Source organism: Oryctolagus cuniculus, chromosome 19, assembly GCF_964237555.1.
Source record: "Oryctolagus cuniculus chromosome 19, mOryCun1.1, whole genome shotgun sequence".
Taxonomy (NCBI): Eukaryota; Metazoa; Chordata; class Mammalia; order Lagomorpha; family Leporidae; genus Oryctolagus; species Oryctolagus cuniculus.
In genome coordinates, this window is record NC_091450.1 from 8,038,675 (window position 1) to 8,054,771 (window position 16,097).

Consider the following 16,097-nt stretch of genomic DNA (forward strand, 5'->3'; position numbering starts at 1 on the left):
ACCGGGAGCTGGCTGGCCGGCTGTTCGACTTTGGGGGGGGGGGGGAGCTCTTCCTAGAAGCTGGGGGCGGGTACCTCTTCCAAACCACAACTATGCCATCCTCCTAGAGCCCCTTCTGCAGCCCCAGTCCCTTTGGGGCCGGCCTCCCAGCTCCTGCCCATGGGGGAAGCCCTGTAGTTTACACCCCTGGAGAACTTTCTGGGGACCCTGACTGCGCCCCTTGTATGGGGAGGGTGCTGCTGGCCCACTCCCCTCATCGGCTGGGGACTCTGCCCGTGTTTCTGGTGTGCGACGCCTCCTCCCCGCCTGGGGCGCGCCCCTTCCCAGTTAGCCTGGGATACTCTGAGCTACTCCGACTCCGCGCTCCGGTGCGGGGGTCCCTGTCGGGGACATCCCCTCCTCTGCCAGTCCCCCGCCCGCGCCCGGCGAGGGGCGCCCTCTCTTTCCCGTGGCGGCGGGCGGGCGCCAGAACAGTGTCGCGAGCCACCTGCAGGTGTCTCCCCACGGAGGGGCGCGCGTCCCTGCGCTGCGGCCGCTGCCAGGCGCCAGAGGCTCCTCGCCGAGGTGCACTCGCGCTCCTGGCTCCGGGCGCGCCGGAGCCGCTCCTCGTGCGCCGCGCCCGCCTCCCTCCTCCCCGCCACCCCCTCCCGTCCCGGCGCCCCCAGAGCCAGCCGCACCCCCCGCGTCCGCCGCGCCCCCGCCCGGGGTGGGCTGGCGGGGGAGGGCATGGGCCCGCGCCGCGTCCGCCGCCGCCGCCGCCGATCGCAGGCGCCCGAGCCCCGCGGCGCGGCGGGCAGCGGCCGCTGACGCGGGGCGCCGGCTGCCAACTTCGCGCGCGGAGCTGCCCGGCGGCGCGGTCCCGGCGGCGCGGGCGGCATGAAGACGAGCCGCCGCGGCCGAGCGCTCCTGGCCGTGGCCCTGAACCTGCTGGCGCTGCTCTTCGCCACCACCGCCTTCCTCACGACGCACTGGTGCCAGGGCACGCAGCGAGTGCCCAAGCCCGGCTGCGGCCAGGGCGGGAGCGCCAACTGCCCCAACTCGGGCGCCAACGCCACGGCCAACGCCACGGCCGCCCCCGCCGCCGGCCCCGGCCCCGGCCCCCCGGGCGGCGCGCTCTACAGCTGGGAGACGGGCGACGACCGCTTTCTCCTGAGGAATTCCCACACCGGCATCTGGTACTCGTGCGAGGAGCAGCTCGGCGGACGCGGTGAGTGAGCGGTGGCGCCGACGCGGCGGGCTGGGCTCTCGGGCTCCGGCTCCCGGGCTGCGCGGCCCCGGCGGCTCCCTCAGCTCCCGGCAGGGCAGGGGCCCCCCGCGCCGCCGCCGCCGCCGCCGATGCCGCGACTCGGGGTCGGTGCTCGCGGGGCTGGGGACGCCGGCGGCGGGCGGGGGCGCGCGAGGGGAAGGTCCGAGACCGCGACGCGGGGCGTGCGGGACGTCCCGCCGCCCCCACCCCAAGGCGAACCCCCGGGCCGTTGTGGGGACGCGGGCGAGCCTCAGGGGGCGCGGCTCCCGGTGCCCACCTCAGCGGCGGATCGGAGCGCGCGCGCTCCTGGCCGCGCCCGCACTCAGCCCGGCGCCGGCCAGCTCCTCGTCCTTTCCGTGGGGCGCTCGGTGTCCAGGAGCACCTGCCCTGTCGCGCCTTGGTGGGGGTGGGGGGTGGGGAGCCCCGAGCCCCGGGGGCTCCTCAGCCCCTCAACGCCAGCCCGCAGAAACCTCCCAGACGGAGCTGGGGAAGCTCAGGACCCGGCAGCCGGGGGTGGAGTGGGGGAGTCCCGCGGGGGTCCCTCCTGCCTTGGCGTCCTGGCCCCTCGGCGGGGAAGGGGCGTGCGGGGAACTCCGAGTCCGGGAGGCTTGGCTTCGCGCACGCGGGGCTGTGGGGCAGCTCAGGGGCTCAGAAGGGGGCTTGCTGCCCCTTCCTCTGCCCTCTGCCGATAGCCGGGGCTGGAGTCGCTGTCCCCCAGGTTGGTGGCGAGGCCCAGGGGACAGCCGCCTCTGACAGCTGCTGGGGCCAGAGAGCTAGCATGTGGTGCTGGCCCGCAGGACCAGGGCGGTGGGGATGTTGTTGCTCGGGGGCCAGCTGTGGGACCCCGTTGTGAGTGCATTAACCCCTTTGCCCAAGGTTAACGGGGGAGCGTGCGTGCATGGCTCTTGGCATGTGCTGGCTGCGCCGTGGGCACTCCAGGGGAGAGGGGGGAGTGGACGCTGGTCCCTGCTTTGCCCTGTGTGAACCAGTAGCCTAACTCGTTTTAAGGACGTGTGTGTGTGTGTGTGTGTGTGTGTGTGTGTGTGTTGGGGAAGGGGCAGAAGTGTAAAATGAAGCCACCGACGCCCTGGCTCACCTCTTTGCCTGACCGGCTCCTCCTCAGCCCCAGCGGGACCCTACCACCCACCTTCTGACCTCCACAGGGGGTTCTGGACAAGACTGTGAGGCCTGGCGCCCACCTGCAAACACGCCTTGGCAGGCAGGGCCTTTTGGTCTTTGGGTCTCTGCACTGCCTGTCTCTCCCTCATCACACCCGTCGGCACCACCTGCCTCTCCTCCCCCCTCCCACTTTGTCCTCCTCTGCCCCCCCCAGTGTCACTTGGTGAGAGCTGGCCTGGGTGGTTCTGGTTGATGGCTTCACTTCCCATCTCTGGAGAGTGTCTCGCACATAATAGTTCTTGATTGAGTATTTGCAGGATCTGTGCTGGGGTGGGGCCTTGAGACAATGCGGCAGGAGTGTCCCGGGGCGTCGCCTGCTCTCTCTCTCTGTCACTCTGTCACCTGGGGATGGGGGATCCCTGGGCCATAGTTTTCCGAGTGTCCATCTGAGCCAGGCCTGCCTGAGTCAGAGGCACGGGCATTTGAATGGCGCCCTGCCCCTGACTGGCTTCTCTGTGTCGGACTCGCTGCTGGTGTGCACCCAGGGCCGGCAGTTTGAATTTGGAGTGTAATAATAAGCACACATACTTAAAGAGCCCCCAGAAGGCGTCTTGGCCCAAATCCACCCGACCCTCACCTCCCACGTGGAAGCCTGGTTAACACCTGGCTGGGACAGACATGGACATCCTTCGGGGTGGTGGTCTCCACAGCCCGTCCTGCAAGTTCACAGTGATGTTTCCAGGGTTCAGGAGACCCTGCTCCCAGGACACCCCCGTCTGTGACGCACAGGCACGTCCTTTGCACAGAGCCCCCATGTGCACCTGCTCGCAGCCCTGTAGGGGTGTCTTGGCTCCCACCGCTCGGCTGAGCCTCCCCATTGCTCCAGGTGACTGAGGGTCATGACCCCAGTGTTTATGAGTGTTTCCTTGTAGTGCACTAGGGCTTGACCTGGGATATTTATGCCCGAGTCTTGTCTTGTCTTTCCTTCCTTCCTTCCTTCCTTCCTTCCTTCCTTCCTTCCTTCCTTCCTTCCTTCCTCTCTCTATCTCTCTCTTTCTTTCTTTCTTTCTTTCTTTCTTTCTTTCTTTCTTTCCTTCCTTCCTTCCTTCCTTCCTTCCTTCCTTCCTTCTTCCTTCCTTCCTTCCTTCCTTCCTTCCTTCCTTCCTTCCTTCCTTCCTTTCTCTCTTTCTCTCTCTCTCTCCTTCCTTCCTTCCTTCCTTCCTTCCTTCCTTCCTTCCTTCCTTCCTTCCTTCCTTCCTTCCTTCCTTCTTTCTTTCTTTCTTTCTTTCTTTCTAGAAAAGGAACTTACTAATTGAAGAACACTTAAACCCAGTGCTGGCTTTCATGGAACAGGGCTTCTCAGGCCCTGTAACAATTTCCTGCCTGCCTGCCTGTCAAGCCTTGTTGCATCCTGGCCACCTCGTTTGAGACAGGCACTTCTGGGGGGGAGCTTTTCTAGGGGGGAGTGCACATCAGGCTCAGAGAGGTTCTGGCCAGAATGGTTTTGTAAGGAGTGTTGGGGTGTGTGTGCATGAGGGTATGGAAAGACATGGGAGGGAAGGGATGGGGGGCGACAAGGGTGCAGTGGGGGAGGGGAAGGCTGGAGAAAGGAGAAGACCCTCACCCCCAGCCCTGTGTTAAGTAGGAACATGAATGGTGGGTTTGTTAAGTAAGTAAAACAAATCCAGAGTTTTCTCTTGGCTAGTGTTGGTGAGAGATCAGCTCCTGGAGAAAATCACTGCTCTCCTTCCTGAGAACTTGGGCGATAGTTATCAGCTGCTTGTCAGTGAGAAAGGAGCAGGTGTGGGCGGGGCTGGGCAGGTGTGAACCAGCACAGGGGGCGGGGCCGGGGTGAGTGTGAGCAGGTGCTGGGGGCGGGGCTGGGCAGGTGTGAACCAGCGTGGACGGGCGGGGCTGTGCCGCAGACACCCCAGCGCCCCTCTCACCTTCTCCTCCCCCACGGCTGTGGTCCTGAAAACAACATTGGCAAGTACCTGGCCGCAAACTTGTTGCCATGACAACCTTTCTTCTGGGTTCTGTAATCATTTTGTTTTATTTTTTTCCTCCAAGAGGAAAAAAATACTCCCCCCAAAACCCCTGAGCAAAATCCTGCCCTCCTCTCCCTCCCCTGATCCCCAACATCAAGGGCAGACTTGCTCCCCTCCCTACCCCCACCATGCCGCCAAATCCGCGCAAAGCGGCCCCCTCCTCCCCTGTCCCTGCAAATGTCACCCAGATAACCTCACCTCTTGGGGAGCAGCAGGTGCTCTGGGTGCTTCCTCTCTGTGCTCCCCCAAAACCTCTCTCCTCCCCTGGGGGCAGCCGCAGCCAAGTCTGATCACCCCCCCCCCCCCTTTGTAGTCTGCTCTAAACAGACTCACTTTCACCAGCCCGGGCACAAAGAGATCTTTTCTCTTTCCACCCTGAGTGGGAACCCTGGGTCCTTGCAGGAACAGCGGGGGGCGTGGCCTCGGCCCATGCAGACTTACCCTGGCCATGGGCACATGCTGGCTTTCTCTTCTGCTTTAGGTGCTCGTGAGGATCTGGCTGTGGGCATAGGCCAGTGTGCTGGGGGTTAGCGGAGCTGAGGCCCGGTGGACTGAGGGAGGTGCGGTTTCAGAGAGATGGCGGTGGGTGGGTGTGGGCAGCCAGGCCAGATAGCTTCTGTGGACCCAAGACTGGGAGCCAGCATGCCCGGCAGAGCAGCGGGAAAGGGGTGCGTTTGGCTGCTGGTTGGAACCGCTCTCTGTCTTGGAGGATGGGCAGATGGATGTCCTTGGTGGGGGATCTGCCTCCTGATGGCCGTGTGGCTCCCGACACAACCTCAGTTTGCTGCTCTGTAGTTGGGGATGAGGCAGCCAGCACCTGCTCAGGGTGTGAGGATGCAGGGAGACAGTGCCGGGAGTGCCGAGGCCCCTGGCTGTGTCCGTGCACCTCACCCCCCACTCTTGGGAGCCACCCGTGGCCACCCACATCTCTCTGGGGCACCGGCCGTGGCCCCTCTGCCTCTGCTCTCCCTGTCCCGCCCCAGCCCAGTCATTGTCAGGACCTATCCTTTTTGGAATAATTTTTCATTTCTTAGGAAAGAGGCTGAGTTACTCCTGAGATGCCCATGGCAGTTGGGGCTGGGCTGGGTCGGAGCTGAGAGTTGGGAGCTTCAGCCAGGTTTTCTGTGTGTGTTCAGAGGCCCTACTAGTTGAGCCATCGCTGCTGCCTCCTGGGCTCTGCATTAGCGGGAAGCTGGAGTCAGGAGCTAGCACTGGAAACTGAGCCCAGGCATGCTGTGGTGGTACCTGGGGCATCATAGTCACCAGGCTAAATGCCCTTCCCCCGTGACCCTCCTGGCACTCAGCATGATAGCCAAGAGCCTACTAGGGAATTCTTCAGCCTTCCCTGGCCATGTCACCCCCCTGAACTCCTCTCCTGCTGCTCCCTTGGTCCCCACACTTCTGCCACACTTGGCTCTAGGAGCATAGCAGGCACATGCTGACCTCAGGGCCTTGGCACTGGCTGTTTCCCCCAGATGCACCCAAACCCGTCTCCTGCCATTTCTTTTCATCTGTGTTCAGCTCTCTCGGACCACCTGAGTCAAACCCCTCCCCACCCCCACCCAGGTTTCCTGCTAATTTTTTTTTTTTGTCCAGCACTTAGCCCCATGGCCTTCCCTCCACATCACTTGTTTTGTTGTGTTGCCCAGGGAGGCAGGGGGGGATTTTTGTCTGTGTTATTTGCCGCTGGCTCCCCAGTGCTTAGAATCCAGGCACATAGTAGGTGCTCAGTGAACATTTGTGGGACGAATGCTGGCTGTGGTTCCTGCCGTTGCTCTCGGTGTGCAGTTCTTCCCTCTAAGGGGGAGATTTCTTTTTATGAGGCCCAGGGAGGCAGGGGGTGATGGGGTGACCCCTTCCCTTCTTGTGCACACCCTGGGAGGCAGAGACTGCCAGCTCATCACCCCACGTTTTTCTTTCTTTCTCTGCTTTTCTGCAGAAAATCTGAGCTATCCTGCCAGTCCCCTAAGGTACACTGTTATATTTCAGGAGTCTGAGGACCCACGCATGCCCCACCCAGGAGATTCCTGGTGCTTGGGAAGATGCTGATAACATACCAGGCGGACTCTGTGTTAGGAGCACCTGCTGGGTCCGCATTTGGACTTTCAAAGGTATTTTTCTGGGGCTGGTGCTGTGGTGCAGTGGGTTAAGCTGCTGCCTGAGATGCCGGCATCCCACTTGGGTGCTGGTCCAAGTCCCAGCTGCTCTGTTTCCGATCCAGCTCCCTCCTAACGTGCCTGGGAAAGCAGTGGAAGATGGCCCAAGTGCATGGGCCCCTGCCCAGGGAGATGCAGATGGAGTTCCTGGCTCCTGACTTTGGCCTGCCTGGCTCAAACCTGGCTGTTGCAGCCATCTGGGGGAGTGAATCAGCGGATGCAAGTTCCACCCCCCACCCCGCCTTTCAAAAAAGTAAAATAAATCTAAAAAAATAAAAAAGTTATTTCTTTTTTTAAAAAACATATTTTATTCATTTATTTGAAAGGCAGAAGCAGCTAGAAAGAGAGAGGGAGAGAGAAAGAGAGGTGTCTTCCATCCGTTGGTTTACTCCTCTTATGGCTGCAATGGCTGGAGATGGGCCGATCCAAAGCCAGGAGCCAGGGGCTTCTTCCAGGTCTCCCATGCGGGTGCAGGGGCCCAAGGACTTGGACCATCCTCCACTGCTTTCCCAGGCCATAGCAGAGAGCTAGATCAGAAGAGGAGCAGCTGGGACTTGAACTTGCATCCATATGGGAATGTCAGCACAGCAGGTGGTGGCTTTACCCCTTATGCCACAGTGCAGGCCCCAGAGAGGTAGTTCTTTAAGTCCTTCCCAAGTGTTTCTTCCTCTCAGCTCTGTGAGGGAGGTGCCATGGTTACATCCATTTTCTAGATGAGGAAATAGGCACAGGGTGCTGAGCGACTCGCCCAAGCTCACACACTAGTGAGTGGCCGAGCTGGGCTGTGCGTTCGGACAGCAGGCTCCGGGGCCTGGCTCTGCCTGCAGCGCTGCCCCCGTGCAGTCCCTCACCACAGCCCTCTGTTTGCAGCCCCTGGGTCCTCTGATGAGCTTTGTTGGGAAGAGCACAGCACGGCGAGTCATGAGCTCCAGGTTCAAGTCCAGCCCCGTGCTAGGATACTGTCCTCTCCTCTCTCGGTGTCCTCTTTTCTTTCCTCATGTGTGAAATGAGGGTCTTATTCTGCTCCGTCTGGGTGGCAGAGGTGACTTAGCCCTGTCCTGGTGTCCCCAGGCTTTGGAGCCAGGCCATCCTGTTTCCCGTCCCCACACCACCACTCGCCACTCACCTGCTGTGTGGCCTTGGGTGGGGGTCCACCCTCTCTGGCTGGGGCCCAAGGCCTCCTGATTGCATCCCTGTGTTAAGCCGGATGGCCTGGGCCTGGCGCGCACTCTGCTCATGCACCCTCAGTATATGGCACTTGCTACCCTCTGACGCCGTGCTGAAAGCAGCCAGCCAGCAGCCGTTGGTGTGGGTCTGGGCTGCCTGCCTCTCTGGTTTGGCCTGCAGTGTTCGCAGTGTTTGGGGAAAGTGGCCAGCATTTGAAACTCGAGATATTTCGTGATTTATGGCTTTTCTTGGGACCATCTCGAAATCTGTCTGTACTGGGCCCAGGTGCCTCCTGTAGGAAGTCCACAGCCCACCCCGGGCACCCTGGCTTCTCTGGTCACACTCATCCCCCATCCCCCATCTCTGCACGCACCCTGCAGCGGACCCGCTGGGCAGCCCATTAGCTTCTCTTACAGAAGCCAGCCCCGCCTGAGCAGGTCCTCTGAGCCCTGGCCCCTCACTCCTGCTCCAGGACAGCAACCTCTCCAGGCAGTAGCCAGAAGGTTCTCTCCAACCCAGATCTGCTCTGCACTCTGCTCAGAGACAGGGAGAGAGGTCTTCCATCCGCCGGTTCACTCCCCAGTTAGCTGCAACGACCGTAGCTGCGCTGCCAATCCAAAGCCAGGAGCCAGGAACTTCTTCCGGGTCTCCCACTCAGGTGCAGAGGCCCAAGGACTTGGGCCATCCACTGCTTTCCCAGGAGCCTTAGCAGGGAGCTGGATCAGAAGAGGAGCAGCCGGGACTCGAACCGGTGCTCATATGGGATGCTGGTGCTGCAGGTGGAGGCTTAATCTGCTACACCGCCGGCCCCCTAGTTGTCCTCTCCTCACTGAGGCCTTCCTGGACCACCCTGTCCAGATCAGCGACCTCCCCCAGCCCCGTAACGTCTTAACATTGCCTCCTCCTGCCTCTCTTCCCCGGGACTCCAGTCTCAGCACTACTACTACTCAGCATGCATTTGTCCTCACTGTTTGTCCCCCACTAGGGTGTTAGCTCTGAGAGGGTGGCCTTGGTCCCTTCCAGGCAATGCCGGGAGGAGCCTGCACTAAGCAGGGCTTTGGGGAATCCTGGTGGGGTGCCTTTGGGGTGGGGGGAGCTTCTGGGGGCTTCTGCGTACAGTGGGAGGCGCGCGTTCTGTGCTCTGTGCCTGCCATCCCCATGGCTCCTCAATCCTCCTTCTCCCCTCCTCACCCTCTTCTTTTCCCCCCCGAGCACAGGTGTTTTAGGGGGACACAGTGAGCACTCACACTCACCCCACCCTGTAAATTCTGGGGTGCCAGACGCAGAGCCACCTGGGGAGGGGGTGCCAGGAGCTCTGGGCTCTGTGCTAATGGCAGGATGGGGGTGGTGAGGGCTCTTTTCTTTCCAAGCAGCAGAAGTAGCTGTGGTGCCAAATCAGAACACAAGGGGAGCTTATTAGGGCCGTGCTGCTGCTCGAGTCCTCAGAGGTCAGATCCGGGGCTCTGTGGGCTCCTGGAGGCCTGAGTCAATGGGGCACCCCCCCCCCCCCCCCCAGTGCAGAACCACCAACTGCTCTCCTCCAGGGGCCAGCCTGGGACCTAAGAGCGGAACATGGAGACGGGGCAGGGGCGGGGAGCTTGGGCCGCTGCTGTTCCACCCCAGGTAACTGTCATCATTGCAGGATGGGATCCTGGGGGTGCCAGGCTATCTATTTAAAATTTTCTTCAAGAAGAGAGGAGAGGGAGAGAGGGAGAGAGGGAGAGAGAGAGGATTGAATTCTGTTACTTTACATGCATGCAGTAGACAGGCTGAAGCTAGGAGCCCAGAACTCCATCCAAGTCCCCCATGTAGGTGGGATGGCAGGGACCCCGGTACTTGGGCCATCATCACTATCAGCCTCCCGGGGTGTGCATTATCAGGAAGCTGGACTGGAAACAGAGTCGGCATTCAAACCTGGTACTGCAATATGGGATGTGGGCATCGCAAGCAGCATGTTAATATTTGTGTCAAATGCCCATCCCCAGGGCTGGTGCTGTGGTGTAGTGGGTAAAGCACAGCCTACAGTACCAGCATCCCATATGGGCACCGGTTCAAGACCTGGCTGCTCCACTTCCAATCCAGCTCTCTGCTATGGCCTGGGAAAACAGTGAAAGATGGCCCAAGTCCGTGGGCCCCTGCACCCGTGTGGGAGACCGGGAAGAAGCTCCTGGCTGCTGGCTTCAGATCTGTGCAGCTTCGGCCGTTGGGGCCAACTGGGGAGTGAACCAGTGGATGGAAGACCTCTCTCTCTCTCTTTCTCTTTCTCTCTCTCCCCTTCTTTCTCTGTGTAACTTTGACTTTCAAATAAATAAATCTTTTAAAAAATGCTCACCCCCCAAACTTTGGATTCAAATTCCAGATTGTTTATGTGCAATCTCTTGATTGCTATCCTCTGGCAACTAATTGAATTAAAAAATAAAAGAGGAAACCCAGTCTGCGGCCCCAAGTCAAACACTTGTGAGTGGTGAACAGGCCGTGCTCCTGCCAGCTTGCCACTTCCAGGACAGAGGTGTAGACACGGTTCAGCTCCCACGTCTGTGGGGCCACGTCCTGGACAGAGACCCTGGTAGGTCAGTGTGGCTCAGTGCCATGGCTGGGGGCGGGGTGCAGGGCCGCAGAGCCCAGTCCTGCCGTGGATGGAGCAGAATTTTGAGATGCCAATGGACTGGGCAGCTGTCCCCAAAAGGGGTCAGCCCTGTCTATCAGGATGCCAGGACTCATGCACATGAGAGAAACTCGATTGAAACGGACCTTGGCCAAAAGGAGTGCACTGGTCCCCTGCTTATCTACTGGATGTACATCCCGAGACGCGCTGTGGGTGCCTGAATCCTGTGTGCAGGCCCTGTGATGCTGTGACAGCTGCCGTGTGCTCCGAGGCGGCTCCTAAGTGATTAACGGGCAGACAGCATATACAGCGAGGATGCACTCTGCCCAGGGCTGGCTCACATCCTGTGTGCATGGAGCAGCACGTGGCTGAGACTTTAGCACATGAGTCGCAGTGGTGCACGGATGAAAACGTATGCATCGTTTATTTCTGGAATTTTCCATTTAGTGTATTTGGACCATGGCTGGCTGGGTCACTGAGATGGGCGGGAGTAAGGGGGTGGCTAGCATTGGTGTCCTGTCCTCCTAGCCTCAGAATAGCAACACCTTGACTGTTGCAGGGCAGGACCGAGCGACACGGCTGGGATTTGGCTCTGCTTTCTGCTGGGTTAGTGTCCTCTCCCGTCCTGAAAGCATACAAATTAGCACCTGCCCTTCTAGCACCTTCCATGGACAAGGGCAGTCCCCCTGAGGTTTACACAAAAGTCCCGGGGTTGGTGCTCATTGGACCAACTAGTCCCCTCCCCTGATTGTGATGGGCTGATCGGCCTGGCCTCCTCACACTCCCAGCCCAGGGACAGATGAGGCCGGCTTCATCCAGGCCCTCGTGCCTGAGAATGGAAGAGCGGTGTGTGGCAGTTAGCTATGGCCCCAGCCCTGGTGACTTCTGCTGGCCTGGGCTCGGCTGGGCTGTGTGGAGTTTGCTGGCTGCTGGCTGGAGCTGTGCAGGCCACTGTGCCCTGTCTTCCCCTCCACCAGGCTGACGCAGTGATGTACAGGCCCGAGCCAGCCACACCACACCTGTTCAAGCTTCTGCTTATGTCCCGCTTGCTTACACCCCATTGGCCAAAGCGAGTCACTTGACTGAGCCCAGCCTCCGTGTGGGAGGTCCTGCCAAGGTCTAACCAGAGAGGGTGTGGATCCCCTGGGGAGAGTGAAGAACCAGGGCCATTCAAACATTTGCGATGACTTAGGATCAGGGTGGAGGGCGGGGAGGCGGCTGGTCCCAGGAGAGGGGCAGACAAGAGCACCTGGTGCCCCCTCCCTGTGGCACTCCAAGGAGAAATCAGGCACCTGCAGGAGTTTGCAACGCCGGCCTAATTCCTGGTAGCCCTGGTGGCATGCTTGAGCTTAGAGGTTCTGGTTTGCTGGGTCCCGTGGCCTCGGTGGTGACGGATGACACGTAGTCCCCAAGTGCTCTTTGGGTTCGGTTTCTGGAAGGCCCACGACTGGCACCCGCTCCAGTGAGAAGCTCAGCTTTTGGCCTTGGCTGCATGCAGAATCGTCCTGGGGACTTGTTCAGGGGCCTTGACCTTGGACCTTCTGCCTGGCTAGTCTGGGACAAGGCCCGGGAATCTGTATCTCCAACTGGCTGTCCAGGGGTTCCTGACGCACAGCCAGGCCCCAGGCACCTGTGTTCTGGTATGGAGTGGGCAGGGCTGGCTGGTGTGGGCTTCTGTCCAGGGTCCCCCGCTGGCCTGCTGGTGGTCTTTCTTGATCTAGCGCCTGCCGACAGCTCTGCTCTCTTCTGCTCCCACCTGCTGCCCCCTCTTCCTCCATGCTGGCCTCCGTGCAGTTCTTGGGCCATGCCAGGCTCATTTCCCACCCAAGGGCCAGTGCTCTCACTAATTGCTCATTTGGAATTCTTGGTCCCAGGTCTCGGTGTGGCTGCTGGGGCTGCGACCTCCTCCCTCAGTCTCCTCACAGCACTTGCTGTTGGCCGCAGTGACCTGGTTGCTTGTTCTGGTGCGTGTTTGCCATTCGTGTCTCTCAGCCTCAAGTGAGCAGCCCGAGGCACAGTGATTTGGTGAGCTCCTCCACCGTCGTGTCCCAGGGACCCCATACAGTGGCCCTCGGGAGGTGGCACACCCCTCATTGGAGAGCTGGTCCCAGGGTCTCACTGCTCCAGGCCGCTTCTGGTCCTTCTGTGGAGTGAGCGTGGTGGCTTGGAAGCGCTCACTGTGACGTTGGGAACAAACTGAGGCCGTGAGCCAGTGAGACTGGAGCAGACACCTTCTGGGGCCATGGAGGGGTGAGCCTGGGCTCTGGCCAGAGGCAAGGGGGCGGGGCCCTCATTGACCCCTGCATGGAGGCCCTGGCAGATTCTTGGGGGTCCTGTGGACCGGGTGGTTGGGTATGGACGCTGGTGGAAACGGTGATTGGGAACTGAGTGGGCAAGAGTTTTCTAAAGCTCTCTTGGTGGTCAGAGGCCCTGTGGTGCTCAGTCCCTCGTGGGAGCCAGATGACTGTGGCTCCTCCTGTGCCTCCCGGGGCTTCCCATCTGCTCTACCTGGAAGGCAGGTGCAACACCTAGTGCACACACACTATACAGATGACAGTGTAGTCTCTGTCCCTAGAGGTCCGTGCACTCCAGAAATTCATCCCGTGACTCTGAACTGCCCTTGGAGCCCAGCTGGGTGCTGCTGTGGGCCAGGTGTGAGGGTGGGCCCAGCCCCAGGGCCCAGTCATCTTGCTTTTGGGTGGCTGGGCTGTGGGAGGCACCACCCCCTCCCAGGGAGAGGGGTGGGGTAGGGGGAGGCTGGGGAGGCCAAGCTCAGTCTCTGGAAGCAGGTGAAGGGGGAGGAGGCTGAGTAGGCTGTGGTCTGGGCAAGGGCGGGGCCTGGGAGCAGCAATGGCTGTGGCAGCCTGGGCCCTGCATCCCAGCCTCTCCAGGCAGTGTCTCAGAGATGGCCCAAGGGAATCCGGGTGAGAAGGAGACAGAGACACAGAGGGGAGGGAGACACACAGAATCAGAGAGGAGTGCAGAGAGAGGCTGAGATGGGGACTGGGGTGGGGTGGGGGGAGAGCGAGTAAGGGAAGTAAGGAAAGGGGTGAGCGAGGCAGAGCGAGAGGCAAAGGGAGACACAGGCAGAGGGAGAGGCAGAGATAGAGACAGAAGCAGACAGAAAAGGAGGGAGGTACAGAGACAGACCCTCGTGTGAGCACACATACACACACATGCATGTGCATGAACACGCATAACACACTTGAGGGCTGGGGAAGGGGGAGTGAGGGCAGCCTGGAGTAGTCCTGGGACAGGGAGGGAGCACACACGGTGCCTTCCCTCACCTCTTGGGCTGGCAGAGACCCCTGCACGGTAGGTGCTGAGCCCCACCTGGGCAAGTGGGGAAGGCAGGGCAGCTGGTCCCACCCCCCCCTCCAGTTCCTATTCCTTGTGCACAGGGCAGGGGGCAGGGGACTGGGGACCAGATTTGGAGGGGGCAGGCTCAGGCTGTCTCAGCTCCCTGGTTCCCTATGTGCAGCCCCAGTCACAACAGCAGCAAAGTCTTAATTCAACAATGCACAGAATCATGGCAGCATTTGGGAAAAGGGTGTGATTTTTATTAGTCATTCACATGCCCAGGAACCACAGCATGCGAGACCCAGGTTGCACTGTGTCCCTGGGAGAGCCAGGAGTGGCAAACCCCATCTAGGTCTCTCCTATGAGTGGTAGGGACCCAAGTACTTGCTGCATCCCGGGGTGTGCAATACCAGGAAGCTGGAGTCAGGGACAGAGCCGGGGCTCAGACTCAGAGATGGGATGCGGGCGTCGCCGGTGGCTTCTTAACCTCTCTGCTCAATGCCCACCCCTCCACCCTCTTACTGTCTCACAGTAGGGACCGACCCCACCGGCCCTTGGGGGACACCCAAACTGTGCTCTCCCCCACCTCAGCCAGCATGGGCTGGTTGTGCTGTCACACTCTGCAGATCCCAGAAGTCCCGGATGCTGGGTTTGTTTGCTGCTCCTGTGCCAATGCCCATCGCCAGTCAGCTGGAGCCTCTGTTTCGTGCTGTCTTCTTGTGAGGCCTCGGCTCTGGGTATCCCTGAGCTATTGAGACAGAAAACGGGGTTGAGTTCTTGGCCAGACGTGGTCCAGATCCTCCCGCTCATATTCCATGGGCCCAAGCGAGTCCTGCAGCCTTGGGTTGCCTCCTGGGCACGGAGACCCTCCCCCGCCATGCCTGGAAAGCGGCGGGCTGGGCAGACTGGTGACCGCACAGCTAACTGTGTCCCGCCAAACCTGGTGCCTCGTGCTCAGGATACATCTGGAGTCCAGCCGTTTCTCACCATCCCTTCTGCTGGCCTGCTGGGAGTCGGCACCATCGCTTGTCTGGAGGACCCCTGCAGCCCTCTCTGGTCCCCCTGCTTCTACTTGTCCCCCATGGCCTGCTGAGTAATTGGGTGGGGGCAAAGGTGGCTGCAAAGCTGCCGTCCTCTGCCTCATGGTTGCCCATGCATGATCCGGGGCCCATGCTGCTCCCCCCGTCCCTGCCCCCGCCCCCACCATCTTCTTGCCTTGGCTCAGATACTGCTGGGTGTGCTTCTGCCTCAGGGCCTTTGCACTGGCGTTCCCTTAGCCAGAAACTCCTCCCCCAGATTTCCACTCCCTCACTCTGCTGAAATGTTCCCTCCCAAGTGAGGTTCTCCCCTGAAAACCGCAGCTCCACGTCTATTCCATTCCTCAGCTTTGTCCTTTTGTGGCACCTCTCCCCACCAGACAGGCAGCCGGTCAGCGACGGGCAGCCCACACTTTGAGAATCCCCCCCCCCACGAACTCCTTGTTGTCTGCAGGGAAGCCCGTCCTCAAAGCCGCCCCCACTTCAGGCACCAGCCCCTGGGGCACCTCCCCTCGGCCCTGCTTCCTAGCTGCTGATCCTGATGTCCCTCAAGATTCACAAGGCCTTGACCTTGCGTTTTACCCCGCATCCCATCTCCCCAGCACGACCCGTGTTTTCTGGGACTGCAGGAAATCTGCAGCTGAAGTCGCACAGGAGGGAAGTCTGCATGAAGTTTCTCATTCTGTCTCATTCATTTCCACGGGTGTCTACTACATGCGGGGCGCTGAGCAGGTAGAAGGAATTACGGCAGGCTCAGTACAGGGAAGTGTGTGATCCCATGGCGCTTACGTTCCGGAGTAGTAAGAAAGACACAAGGTGGTTGATCCGCCTGTGCCTCTCACCCGTGTTTGTTGGGCTCCTACGGAGGCCACCATGGATTTGATGTTGGGTTAAAGGACACGACACTGGCGTCCCCATGGGGCTGGGAGAGGGACGACAGTGAGAATGGATTTATCGGTGATCGATCCCGTCTTGGAAGGCATCGGACTTCAGCCAGGACTGATGCATGGGACCCAGGGGCTCGGGAAGCCGGTGGACACTTGTGAGGGGAGAGGGCCAATTCATTGCACAGCCAGCACACCCCTTGGACTCCTGCAGGCAGCTGCAGACGGCCTCTTGGGAGCGTGGAGCAGCACTGTGAGACGTGCGGTCTGTTTCCCGCACGGGGACCCTCACCTGCCGCCGAGTTGTCCAGGATGTTGTTTTTTTCATCTCTAACGATTTTTCCCTCCTTTGTGATAAGAGGTTATTTGTTAGGATTTCTTGGAAGCTGTCCCATCTCTTCTGGTTTTCATTCATTCATTCACACTCTCTGGGTTCTACTGTGTGCTAGGCACCCAGGAGCACTTGGTGAACCTGATAAACCAGGCTCCTGCTCACAAGGGGCTGATGTTCCAGTGCAAAGAGAGAAAATAGATG

General features: G+C 60.2%; 1 protein-coding gene across 1 annotated transcript in view; it reads left to right on the plus strand.

The window, feature by feature from the left end:
• The first annotated feature begins 808 nt into the window (after positions 1-808).
• Positions 809-16,097, plus strand: part of LOC138843239 (germ cell-specific gene 1-like protein) — a 63,587-nt gene continuing 48,298 nt past the window's right edge. Inside the window, exon 1 of the mRNA XM_070064910.1 lies at positions 809-1,207. Coding sequence (XP_069921011.1) covers positions 877-1,207 — 331 coding nt within the window. The 5' untranslated portion in view covers positions 809-876. The remainder of the gene's footprint in view (positions 1,208-16,097) is intronic.